General features: G+C 41.5%; 1 protein-coding gene across 1 annotated transcript in view; it reads right to left on the bottom strand.

Annotated features, from left to right (window-relative positions):
* ADAMTS17 (ADAM metallopeptidase with thrombospondin type 1 motif 17) overlaps positions 1-14,553 on the bottom strand; it is a 271,681-nt gene that overhangs the window by 16,360 nt on the left and 240,768 nt on the right. Inside the window, exon 22 of the mRNA XM_065412384.1 lies at positions 7,641-7,793. Within this exon, the coding sequence (XP_065268456.1) occupies positions 7,641-7,793 (153 nt within the window). The remainder of the gene's footprint in view (positions 1-7,640; positions 7,794-14,553) is intronic.

Raw genomic sequence — 14,553 nt, forward strand, 5'->3', positions numbered from 1 at the left:
CAAGGGTCACCTAGTCTAACCCCCTGCCAAGATGCAGGATTTCACGTTAGCTTAATGCGGTAAAACACCAGAAAAGGCTACACAGCAAACTCAGGGCACAGTGAGTAGAAAGAAATTCCAGTATCAACTCCACTGACAGTGAAGAAGAAAGAAAAATCACCAACAGTCCTGGATCATCACCATGTCTAAACAACAATCCTTGTGTGCAAAACTCTGATTTCATGCCAAAAGCCTCAATGCAATGAAGCCACTGGGGATTTAGTGTTGTAAACAAAATCCACTTCACTATAAGAGCAGACGGGCAAAGCCAGGGATGGTTTCTGCTTTGTAAAAGCAAAGCTACGGCTGGCTAAGAGCCATGTCTCTTTTATGCTAAACCCGCCCCCAAAGGAAGTTGAATAAATAGTGACCGGTTTAACCCATCACCATGTAAAATGGTTCCTTTCTACTCCCTCAACCTATGGAGCCAGAATTGCATCCTTCCTTTTGTATACTTACTCTGCAGTGGGGGGATCCCCCTCCTGTTGGGGAATCCTTGGCTGGTGTAAAGCTGATACATCCAGGTTTGTGCCATCTGCTCCCAGCCCTCTGGCACAGAGAGGTGTTGGGGATGAGCGGATGACTGGAAGGGTTGTGGCTTGAGCTTCCGGATTGCTGGCCAGCAGAACAATCTGTAGGGAACTATTACTATCAACATAACTTAGAGTAGACCTTGGGGTTGGTAACTAGGCCTTGTAATGTTACACTGGAGGCTGATCTGGCCCCTGGTCAGCCCCAGGACTGGGGAAGTGGAAAGTTGGCTAAGAACCACATTCCCTCCCCACAGCTGGGTCCTACACAGAGCACATCTCATCCATGTCATTTCAATTTCTATATTTTGCATGCTTCTTAGGGCAGCCAACCAGCAGCAGACACTCCTCTGGCCAAATTTCCAACATCCGCTTCTGTGCAACAATTTTGCATGTGCAAACTGCAATTTGTGCATGCAAACTTGTGTGCAATCACTACCATATTTGTGTGCCCGCACAAAAATGGGCACACACCCACTTTTGCAAGGACATTAGCTGTATGTGCAGAAATGGACTGCCAGCTGCGATGCTTGGCTTCGGATCTAAATTACTGTCCATCCCTTGTAATTTTCTATCCAGAAATGTGAATTGAAGAAGAAAAGTTATTTTCCCCAAGGCATAAGAAGATGAACTTGATTGTGACCTTTATCAAGAATTAACAAGGTGTCTGTGGTTTATTATAAACAGATGGCAGGTCAAGCTGTGACTATGTAATGAATGCTGTAAAAAAGGAGAGTTTGCTTCTCTAGTCACAACAGCTTTGACTACACCTCCTAAACTACAGCTGTCATTGATTTGCTCTTCTTATCATGTAATGTGAGTTAATCATCAAGGGCAAGGAGTATAGAAGGATTTTCTGATGTTCCCAAACACCTGTAACTCAGAAAACATGCCTTTCCCTAGAATTAAGAAGAAAGGCTGATTGCACAGTAGTCACTGAAAGAAAAATGGCTCTTAGCGCACTGCACTGTGTTTTTATTTCTTTTAGAGAATACAATTTACTGCAAATAACTGCCAAAATAACTCATTTGCAATGAGCAAGCCCTTGTTACCACAATCATGACTAATAACCCCTGATCCTCAGTAGGAAACATTTCAATGTTTGGCATAAAAGCAATGCTATTCTAATAGGAAAATAGACTCCCCCCCCCCCCAATTTTAAACATTCCCCTGCGATGAGTACCTGCAGCCAGCATTACATAGACCGAGAAAAGGACTGGAAAGAAATTGGCAACTGTTGATTGCCTGGGATGACAGGTGGCTATAGGTAATTTTTCAAATGTGCTTTATCATTAATGACATTATTTGACAGCAGGAATATTTTTAACATCACATTTTGCCAAGGTGTTTCCTACTAGGGCTTTGCTCCAGTTTGTTCCAGCCAGTAAGGGGTTCTGGGTTCCCATGTGCCCTCTGAGATGCGCGCCAGCCAAGTGTTTGAAATAGAAATTGGTAAAAGAATGTTTCTTCCCCAAATCTCTTTTCCCCACTCAATACAGTCTCAGCTCAGACATTTATATTTGTCCTGAGTACCTGGTCCTTACTGCACAAAACCCAAGGCTCTTGCTCAACACAGTAGGTCAGATTCTGATCTCAGTTACACTGATGTAAATCTGGAGTATCTCATCTGACTAAATTAATCTGGATTTACACTGTTGTAACTGAGATCAATATCTGACCCACTATTCTGAGTGGGGTCCTTGGGTTTTGACAAATGGATTGTAGGGAATGATTATAGTCAATTACTCTGGAGTTACATAAGTGTATGATCCAGCAACTGAACCTTTCCTCCTTTAAAAGACTTTTTTTTCCAGGAGACTATGAAATATATGATATGATAGGATTGCTAGCTTGTTGCCTGGGGAAAATCAACTGCATGTCTAATGCTCCACCTACCCAAAATGGGCCCTTGAGAATGTCAGCACTAACAATTTTTTTGCCCCCCTAATTCTGGCTTCCTGGATATAATCCTCTTGAAATAATATAACTAAATAGTGGAATTGGGAAACCAGAATCACTCTGATTGTGCTGCTGACCCCAAAACTAAGACACTATTCACAAGGCAGAAACAGCAAATGTCAAGATGTATCAACCAGTGAAACAAATAAACTAAGTCAGAAATTTAAAAAAAGAAAAATATCCAGAAGAATAGTGAAACATTCTCTGACTATTTAAATATTGCTCGTTCCAGTTATACCCTGAAAGAGTCCAACAGCCAAATGGGGAAACAGAGCATGAGGAAAATACCCCACTTGCTGATTTGTACCTGAGTGATCTCACTGCTTCTTCAATACCAGACTAGGAGGGGAGTGGAGGAGAGGGAGAAATTTGGGGGAAGCTTGGGGAGCTGAAAAGCAACCCCCTAGTACTGTTCAACTTCAGGCAACACTTGATGTTTGTCAGCACCGTGGTCCACCCAACATGCTCCTGAGCCAAGTCAGAAATGCATCACTGCATCATGCAGGATGTACATTTTCACTACATGACTCATGATGGATCCTGGATGCAAGGTCAAGGACAAAGTCCTTCAGCTCACTCCCTCAAGTGCAGCCTAACACATGCAAACAGGATAAATCATGTAGACTATTAAACTTTATGTAACAATACATTCAGAATATTAACTGCCTGCATCTTTTAAAAGAGTGCAGTAATTTACCAGGTTATCGGGACCCCTAGCTGAAGTTAGTCCGCAATATATTTAAGCCATCGTAGTTCATCAACGTCCATACTGCTAAAAAGCAGTACCCCTGGAATAACTAGCAGGTTCGAAATATATTTTTAAAATCTATGCTTCAGTGTGAAGTTCTGGGAAAATGAGCAACGTTGATCCTTTCCTTTAAACAGCACAATAAACAACAACAAAAGATGTTATTTACTATCCAATGATAAAATGTTTAACAGGCCACAGTTTTCAGCCAATATAGAACTGCTTCAAAGTATCCAAATGATGGTGAGTGAGTGAGATGTGTGTGTTTATCTAAATACTAACTGGGTGAACAACACTTCCAGAAACCGCTGACGTGGATAGATGCATTTCCAAATGGATAAATGGTGTGAATGGGAGATGGCTGAGTTGGTTCCTATTCATTTGGTCACCTTTATATCATATAGGAAAAATATATAATGAATTGTGACTCTGAAGACATCAGGTTAGAGAGAAAGAAAGAAAGATTTAAAATTCTAAGCGAACACTTTCATCTAGTATGCTTTCACTTTCATCTAGCATGTCCACCCTTTAGACGATAGGATGTGTGGGACATGGAATGTCTTCATTTATGTTTTGTATAGTTCTGCGTTAGTGCTAAATAAATAAAAATAATAATTATATTATCCTCAGGGGCTGGATAAACAGTAAGGAACTGCAGAGTGAACTAAAAATGTCACATGTGTATCTGCATAGGACACTCGGAATAAACTTTAGTGGCAACTTTAAATAGTATCCCCCACATACGTTGCAAATATGACAACAATTAGGGCTAAAATTCTCCTCCCGGCCATAAGCCAGAGCAAATGGCATTGCACAATGGACATCGGCACCACTTGGGGCCGTGGTTCGCTGCTCCAGGCCAATGGGGGCTGCTGGAAGCGGCGCGGGCCGAGGGACTTACTGGCCGCCGCTTCCCGCATCTCCCATTGGCCTGGAGCAGCGAACCGCGGCCAGTGGGAGCTGCGATCGCCCGGACCTGCGGATGCGGCAGGTACACAAACTGGCCCGGCCCGCCAGGGGCTTTCCCTACACAAGCGGCATCCCAAGTTTGGGAAACACTGTTCTAAGGGCTGCAGAGTAGTAGTAGAGCTGTGGGGGCTGCAGAACACAGTATGTGAAGCTTGGGCCGGAAGATCTAGGTAGTCGCACAGTCACAGCCCATGTGCCCACCCCACCCCCAACTTCCTGTTCTGCACAAGGTGGATCAAGCCCCTATATAAACTTATATATGAATGTGTGAGTGTACATATAGATAATGTATAAAATACTACTAACAATGTAACTTAAGGTTTTATACTGCATCACCGTAGTATCTGAGCACACGCTCATCTTTCGCCATGGTAACCCTGGTTCATCCCATGTGCCTCACTCAGGCATTGTTTACTGTCATCGTGTGCTCTGTCATGTCTGAATTTGACTGTAAGCTCTCTACAGCAGTGATTTGTCTGTTCATTTATATGCTCTGTGTATTCTAGGGAGGCTCTGTAAATAATAAAAACAGTTTGCCCATTACCACACATGCACCTATCCTATTTATAAGGTTTGTCTGGATTTTATTCTTTTTATGAGGTTTTGTCTCTTCCTATGTTCCTCATGATGGATTTTAAAACCTTAATCGTCACGGTTTGGATGAGGGATGGACTGGAGGGCAGAGTATTCGTGGGGCTGCTATGTACGTTGTTTGCATGTAAAGAATCAAAAAAATTTTTTTATCTGAGAAAATAACTATTGATCATTAACCCCTCCCCCCACACAAAAATACTCCCAGCAATAGACTGAAAATGCCTAATGAAATAATTTTACGAAGTTGTTGCATGTTCTGAGGCTAATTTGTATTAACACAAAAAGCTTCCGTTTTATAAGCGCTAAATTCTTTCACGGCAATTTATGTAGCAACAATGTTTTACAATGGGATTTTAGTTTGACTTCATGGAGCTCGCTACACTCTACTGCTCCCAAACTTTTTGTCTCCAAACAATGACATGTTCACCAAAAGGGGCCACCTACCGTGCTATGCTAGTCAATACCAGCAGGATGGGTTAGGATGTATGATGGCTTTAGGGGATCTCCTACTGGGTTTAAAACCTCTGGGTCGCTGAATCTATGTAATTGGTGAATTCACAACTATTTCATATTTCCCGCTATAAAAAGAGTCCTAGTCAATTCCTACTCTGAAATGTTTTAAGATTTAAAAAAAAAAAAGTTATTTCACCTGTTAATATAGGGGGACAGTTTATTTTGGCTAGTTCTCCTGGGTTCTGCATGCCAGGTTAGGAATAAAATAACGTTCAATACTCTAAACATTCTGTTATACAGCTTCTTGTTTCGGCATAAATATAGACTTATTGCATATGGCAGGTTCTTAATGCATTCTCCAGCATCAACACCATTAGATTCACATACAATTGCCTACTGAGGGGATCTATTTACAAATATTTTTATTACTGATCGTCATCTAAAAAATGCTACAGCAGGTAAGCCCATTTGCCTGCGATGGCCTCTGTTTCACTGGAGTTTGATCAACAACAAGAAGAATTAAATTTGCTTTTTTGGAAAGCAAAATGAAACTACTGTATCCCAGTGGTTTCGCACATGCTGTACATTCCTGAACACAAAGCAGGCTTTGTGTTTAAAGAATGGTACAGTTACAAAGATAAGATAAAACAGGACTGGAATATAATATTCCTGGGAAATTTCAGTCCCCCAAGCAAGCATGAAGTTAGCAATTTAAAGAGATTTTATGAACAGCGTGGCCAATTGCTGAGGTCCTTACTCAGAGAAAACTGCCTGTGTGGCTAAGGATTGAGTGAAAACTCAGGCACCAATTCTCCTCTGACTTACATCGGTATATCAGGATTAAGTCCACTGACAACAGTCTAGGGGCTCTACATTCACGACGGTGTGAGTGGGGGTAGAGTGAGGCCCTGAGGATGGGAATTCTGGCTCTGTTTTTAAGTAAATGACTAATTTTCACTTCAGAGGGTCAGAGTGAGTCACGGATAAGACCGTGCAGTGTATTTCTTGTGCTGGCAACCAGGCTATGAGGTGCTGGTGGCTATGGGAGATACAGCTTTGGATCCATCTTTACTGTGATGAAACAGGAAGTGTCAGATTCTGCTTGCCATCAGGGGCTACTCGTATGAGTCAGGAGCAGAATTTGCCATTCGGTGCTTTGAGTCCCCTTGTCTCTCTTGGGAAGGATTTGCCGAACAGGTCCTTTCCAATGTGCTGTTTAACACCAGTTCTCCCAAGCCCTTGGTTCTGTCAGCCAGGTGCCAGGCACTTGAAGCCCACATTAACTAGGCCAACCTGCCTTCTTTCAGGTAGTGTTTTGTTTCACTTCCCCTAGCAGGCTCTCTCTACGGCCAAGCCCAAAGCCTGCCTGACCCTCTTGTGTGCAGGTCAGTGCAGGAGAGTCCCAAGCAAACGAGTTCCCGCACCAAATCTCTCTTAGTGAATTCTGCCATTCACTTTGCCCTCTTGAGCCCTGAGAGTTCTCCTTCTCCTGGCAAGGAGAGAGCGGGGGGCGGCTAAAGGGGGATAGATTGATCCTGGAGATAGCGGGGGGGGGGGGGGGGGGGGCTTTGGACTGTGTCCATTCCCACTGATTACCTTGAAGGGGGTGGTTGTTGCCAGGGGATGCCACCTCTACTGAGAGCTCTGAGGTAGAACTGCGAGCCAGCCTGGTGTCTCTGTGGACTGTTCAGCTTCTTCATTCTCTTCTTAGCCTCATAAGGGACTTTGAGGGAGGTCTGCCACCCACAATACACCCCAAAACCCATGGCGGAGAACACGTGTGTGTGGCATATAGCCATAGCATAGGCAACCTCTGGGGGTGGGGGGGGTCATACAGCAGTTATGCCACACAGCCAGAGAAAACCTTTGGGGGTTGGAGGTCAGACAGCAGTTACAGCCCCCCTCTGTTCCTCACAATGGGCCACACGAGCCGCCATTTAGGCTCCCATTCATCCTCCGTGGCCACACTTCTAACAATACCTGCAACTGTTAGCACTGAAAGATACATTTCTAAAAAAAAAAAAAAAAAAAAAAAAAATATCAAACTTCTGCTGCTTCCTTTGCCGTTTGCTCAGCTTAGAAAATGGAAACAGATGTCTGTGTCTTGTGCAGTAGCCCAAAGCTGCAATGTTTGGGTTGTCGATGCTGTGACGGAGTGTTTAAATCCCCAAACTACTTTCATGGAAATCAAATTAAAAAAACAACAACATGAAAATACGTCTATGTCCTATTAAACAGTATAATTAAAACCCATTAAAATCCACATGGAAGGGTTGTTTAAAAGGTGGATTCCTGACCTGATAATCTAGGCAATTAGAGTGCAAACACTGCTCAGAGTTCACCATTACCTTAGACCAATCCCCTGTTTTCCACTCATAACAGCCTGTGTGATCCTCACACTCTTCCTCGTCCCTTGGCCTGGTGGCTGCATCGCATTTCCCTTGAGAATTCGTGCACATTACTGTTCTCTTCTGGATTCCCCTGCCGCAATCTGCTGAGCACTGAAAAACAAGAGGCATTACCTTCAACTGCTGCACGACAGCACCTAGCAGAATGGGACCCCGATCTGTGACCAGGGCTCCTACTCACTATGGTGCTACAAATAATTACCATCTCGGCTGGGTGTCATCACAGCTGCAGAAGCAGAGTCGAGGGACAAATGAAAAACAAGTTTCATGAAAAATGTTAACTATTCAAAGCGGTTTTGTCATTTTAAAGGATTCATTTTTTTTCAATTCTTTTAGCCACTTTAATAATTTCCCCTCTACCAAATTTTTACATTATCTAAAATACCGTCAATATTTTTCATTTACCAAAACCATGGGAAACAAACAAAAAAAAATGTAATGATACTTTCAATTTTTTTTTTCAGTAAATATTTTTTTAAAAAGGCAAGAAATCTGACAATATTTTGTGGAAAAAAGTTTCCGAAAAACAGCAATTTTGCAACTAAAAAAACCTTCTATTTGAAAATTTTCAACCAGTTCTAAACAGGAGTCTCTGTTGCAGGTGTGGAATTTTTAACTAGGGCTGTTGATTAATCACAGTTAATTCACACTATTAACTCAAAAAAATTAATCACAATTAAAAAAATTAATCACAATTGCAGTTTTCATTGCACTGTTAAACAATAGAATACCAATTGAAATTTATTAATTTTTTTGGATGTTTTTCTACATTTTCAAATATATTAATTTCACTTACAACACAGAATACAAAGTGTACACTGCTCACTTTATTATTTTTTATTACAAATATTTGCACTGTAAAATGATAAACAAAAGAAATAGTATTTTTCAATTCACCTCATAGAAGTATTGTAGTGCAATCTCTTTATCATGAAAGTGCAACTTACAAATGTAGATTTTTTGTTACATAATTGCACTCAAAAAAAAAAACAATGTAAAACTTTAGAGCTGACAAGTCCACTCAGTCCTTTTTGTTGAGCCAATCGCTAAGACAAACACGTTTGTTTACATTTACAGGACATAATGCTGTCCGCTTCTTATTTACAATGTCACCAGAAAGTGAGAACAGGCATTCACATGGCACTTTTGTAGCCATCATTGCAAGGTACTTACATGTCACATATGCTAAACCCTCATATGCCCCTTCATGCTTCACCCACCATTTCAGAGGACATGCTTCCATACTGATGACGCTCGTTAAAAAAATGATGCGTTAATTAAATTTGTGACTGATCTCCTTGGGAGAAAATTGTATGTCTCCTGCTCTGTTTTACCCACATTCTGCCATATATTTAATGTTATAGCAATCTTGGATGATGACCCAGATTGTAGTACATTATTTGTATTAGGTGAATTAAAAATACTATTTGTACTACATTATTTGTATTAGGTGAATTAAAAATACTATTTCTTTTGTTTTTTACTGTGCAAATATTTGTAATAAAAATAATAATATAAAGTGAGTACAGTACACTTAGTATTCTGTGTGGTAACTGAAATCAATATATTTGAAAATGTAGAAAACATCCAAAAATATTTAAATAAATGGTATTCTATTATTCTTTAACAGTGCAATTAATTGCGCGATTAATCACGATTCATTTTTTTAATCGCTTGACAGCCCTAATATTTTACCCAGTAAATGTTTAAAAAAAAGGCAAGAAATCTGACAATATTTTGTGGAAAAATATTTCCAAAAGACGGCAATTTTGCAAACAAAAAAACCTTTTATTTGAAAAAATTCAACCAGTTCTAAACAGGAGTCAGTGTTGCACGTGTGGAATTTTTAACCCCTTTAAGAGATTATTATCAATACTGAAAAAGGACAAATACACCAGAGTACACAACAGGGAAGCTTCTGCATCCTTTGCTTTTGCATGACTATGCAATGAAGCATTCTAAAATCACAGTGGCACCAACTCAATCTCTTGGCTGCACAGTGGAATTTGCAAGGTCTTGCGGTATACCAGCTCACGAAATCCTGCAGCAAGGTCTTCTGCAATGCAGATAATGCGTACCCTGCACTGGATCTTTGATTCTGTACAGTGTGCTTTCTCATAAATTATGTTGAGAGCAAATGACAAACACATTCACACTCTTTCTATTTGTTTAGTAATGCTTCCCATCTTAGGTTATGGCAATGCATGCAATCATACAGTACACACAACCCAAGGGTAATATTATGCCAATGTATTTCCATTCACCCTCCTTGACCCCCCAGTTTGCGATCAGTTCAAAATGACATCCAGCAAACTATGGCTACACACATACACACAGACACCTGAGTCATCAGCAGGGCTCAAAGACGAGCTCTTCGGCACTAACAGCACGGGCCTCTCCAACTTGTGATAAGGGGTATATTCTTTAGCTCTGAGAAAGCAGCAGACAGTTACAGTTGCTGGGAGCGGCCACTAGAGGAGACAGGATTACAAGTACCAGGACAATGTAATCCACATGCACGTGAGTGGGCACCAAACGTCCATTTTAAGTTCTTGAGTTCTGTGGAAGTGGATTCTGCCAAGGCTGCTACGCACACCGGGATATTTGAGCATCATTTTGCTACCCAAGTTGAAGGAATGTTGGAATTTTTGTTTTGTTTTGTCAGAGAGTTTGCCATGACCTCACAGCCCCCTCAGGGACCCACCCTGGATGAAGTCACAATCCCAAGACTAAGGGCTGGTCTACACCCAGCCGCTAGTTCGGCGGCTGGGGATCGAAGTTCTGGGTTCGACTTATCGCGTCTGGTCTGGACGCGATAAGTCAAACCAGGAAGTGCTCGCCGTCGACTGCGGTACTCCAGCTCAGCGAGAGGAGTACCGCGGAGTCGACGGGGAGCCTGCCTGCCGCGTGTGGACCGCGTCTGAACCGCGGTAAGTTCGAACTAAGGTATGTCGAATTCAGCTACGTTATTAACGTAGCTGAATTTGCGTACCTTAGTTCGACTTGGGGGGTTAGTGTAGACCTGCCCTAAGAAACACTGCTTTAAATGATCACTTTTCCAACAAAGGGATATTGGAACGGGTGGCATTGTCAAACCCATCTAAATCGTACCAATGTACAGCAGCACGTATGTTCTTCCTACGTTCCACTTTCCTGCCAGTGCAGTGGTTACAAGCCAGTTTTCACGGAAAGCCCGCTGGGGACAGGTGGGTGGAAAAATGATATACATACCAACTGAGATAACAACTAACTCTCTCTTGAGCGTCAAGTTCTCCCCCTCAGGGATCAGTGAGGAAAAGACAGTTGACTTGACACTGAATAAATAGTGGAGATATGAAATACCCTGTGAGGTCTTTTGAGTATATTCCAAGAGGCTTCTCCATTCAGGGGGTCTATGCTGGAAACAAGCATCAGCTTGATACGTTACATCAAATGGACAAATCTCAGCATGCCTGTCTGCCTTAAAAATACAATCCAGGCAGTTTTGACCTGCTGGCCTTGTTAAGGACATGAATGACAAGTGTTTATGAGCTGGCAAGCTAACAGACATGCCTTTAAATACTTCACGGCAACTACAAAATGACTTCTTTAAAATCTGGGAAGCTGTCCACTTAATTTACTGTGTGCTGTTCATTGCATGACCTCCTTATGGAAGTTATGTCTTTATAATGAACACGATCATAGGATTCCACAAGCTACTAGGACAAATTCCTTCAGGCTACAGAGAGAACTCTGTACGCTGCAATGGCAGACTCCTTAAAGCTCTTATCAACTTCCCTGAGATCTCAAGCTGTATTTCTTAGGCTGTACCTACAAGCAATGGATTGCTCCATTTGGTGCAGAATTTCCGGAACTATCAAGCAGTGTTCCTGACTGCGGTGTAAGATTTCATAAGGTGACAGGATGAACTCCTCAAGGGTGCTTGGTCTCATCATGTTGTTTTTAACCCCTTGAATCATCCAATTTGCTAAAACGGAGTAAAGCTGAAGTAGGAGTATTTTCCACCACGTAAAACTCTCTCAGGGATTTACAAACATGTTGGAAAAACAAACATTTATTTGCATGTGCCTTTATGTCATTCGCAAATCTACACCACGTTTGCTTTCCTATAGGTGACAAAACAGTCTGTGATCAGAGTGCCTGTACTGGTGACATATCAACAGCTTCATTAACAAGTTCATTGCTCTGCTCAACTGCTCTGACCATTAAGAACATTTTTTTAGTACATGGGTTTTACAAAGATTCTACAGAAAACATTTGCAATTGATGAACGTCCAGATTACACCAGATGGCCTGATACATCTTTAGTTTATTAACAAACCACCTGACCAAACCTCAAAAGGTTTTATAAAGAATTGAGACAAAAGCCAAGAGACAATCCCATTGACAAACGTTGTGCCTGGTCTCAAACCCTAGCCGACTGGGTTCCTAGGAAGCAGCCTTGGTCATCGCGTCACACCAGCTCAGTCAATTACCAGGGAATTCAAAGACTTGGATGGGCCAGCTTCCAGGGTTCCAGGATCTGCTTCCTGATTGGCCACATGGTCCTGACCCTGATTGGCTGGTGGCCATATATAAACTTCCTGCTTCCTTTCTGGCCTTATCTGAGCAACAAGCCTTTGCCTGCTAGCTGCTATTTGGACCCTGCTTGACTCTACCTTGCAGCCCCGTCAGATCCTGACTTGCTATCTTACCAGACCACGCTAGCTGCCTCTCTGGGTCATCTCCCTGAATTGGATCTGCTGGCAAAGTGTGAACTTTGACCACTTATCTGGACTGCACTTTGGCCTACCTGACCCCTGAGCATTATACATCATTACGGGCCTCTTGGTAGAAGCAAATCAGCATATCTTTCTTCAAATTCTATCCCAACTCCTGAACAGTAGAAACTTTCACTTTTTGTAACTACTCTCTATTTTTGGTCATTAAAAATGGGTTGAGCAATACTTTATCCAAGTCATTCCAAGCATTTGGCATTAAAAAGGGAACTTAATTTTTTTTTCCACACTGAAGATTGTCTTGGATTTAGCTTTGAGAACGTACTTTTTCATTGGAGACCAGACCTCAACTTGCACTTTATTCAATTTTTTTCCTTTGTAGCCAAAAAACAAAATAATTCATGTGAAAATTGGTTTATAAAATGATATCACCATTGTGATAGTGTGTTTTTTCCCACAACCTCAGTTTCAAATGTTAAGGATTTAATTGATTTCCAGCCAAGAAAGGTTTATGGGTATAAAATGTGCTCAGACTAACACAATGTGAAATTGTCTTTCCTGAGTCAAAATGGACCATATGATCGCAAAAACATGTCTTGAAAAAGAACTAACTTCAAAAACCAACTGGTTGGCAATGATGAATCTAGATCCCAAAATTTTGGAGAAAAGTATTAAAGGAAAAATAAATCTCTCACTTTCAGATAATTTAAAAAATACATATTTGTCATGAAACTGTTTAGTTGACTTTTGCTCTGATGAATCCCTTATGTAGCTCAAATTACACTCATTTAACAAAAGCAAGATGCAAACACTGTTCTAACTGGGAAATGGATTGGTAACAAAAGACCACACACAACCAGTTAATGAGCTTTGCCCATCTGAAATAGGCGAGAGTTTCAGGAAACCACAATGACAACAGTACCATCATAAACAAGCATTTCTACAATGCAGCAGACCTAGAAACAGGTGTCCCATCAGAAATAAAAAGAAGGGATAATCTGGAATGATGATGTATAAAAGAGCTATAACACATTCCAAAATCCCAGAACTTTGCTTCCTCCATTTGGGAGTAGGAAAAAGATGAAAAGATTTGGAAGAAAAAGAGTTTCAAGCACTAGCGAATGTATGTAGTGTCCTGCTGAATGGTAAAATAATATACTGTCCTGGAACTTTAGAATATTACCTCTTGTACTGGAGATTTCCGGACTACAATTAAATAGCACTTAGTCCCTGTTAAAAAAACACCCTCTGTCCCTGCAACACAGCTGGGATCCTGAAGTTCTAGGAGTATAAACACTCCCAGTTACCCAACGTTATCTGATATTGTACTAAAAAAAAAAAAAAAAGTAAACAGTGCAAAACAGGGAGAGATAAAAAGCACCCTCTTGCCCATAGACTGGCCCTGCCCTGTAATACAGCCATTCTGGAGTTATGCCTGTGAAACCACAAGTGCAACGCCGAAGGGGAAATGGACTTTTTATCATTAAGATGAGTCTAGCAGGTATTATGTCAACACTAACATTGAAGTTATGTTGGGAGAGTTAACGATGGCCAAGAAACATGTCCTGGCCAGCTTGGCTGGGGATCTTATTGGAGAGAATTAGAATATGAAGCAAATTACCATGCACCCTTTGCAGGCCAGGGATTAGTTTAAAGGATACTGGCAAACAACTGACTCAAGAAAAATATAAGCTTGTATCTCTTGTAGATGTCTGTGCCAGTGAATGATGAGTGGCCACACTGCAGCCACTAGCCCAGCAGTCTCTCCTCCGTTCTCATTCCTGAAAACTTATCGATTGAAATACCATTTAAAAGCAACCTAACAATCCCAGCAGACTTTAATAAAGAGGGCACAGTCAGCACTTAATACAATAAACAAATGCCATCGTAACAGCCACATGTCACTCGGTGTTTGCTCTGTGCCAGGCAAATGCTGCATGCGCATACACACATGGCAATTCTTGTGCATGGATACAGATAGAAAACTACATTCTCAAAAACAGGTGCACACAAAACCGCAGGTGCAATTTCAGAAATTGGATTGAGGCCCATTTGAAAACGTGGCCCCCTGGGCTAGACCATATCCTGCTACTGATCTGGACACGAACCCCAACAACCTATCAGAAGAGATCTGC

Source organism: Emys orbicularis, chromosome 10, assembly GCF_028017835.1.
Source record: "Emys orbicularis isolate rEmyOrb1 chromosome 10, rEmyOrb1.hap1, whole genome shotgun sequence".
In the NCBI taxonomy this organism is placed as follows: Eukaryota; Metazoa; Chordata; order Testudines; family Emydidae; genus Emys; species Emys orbicularis.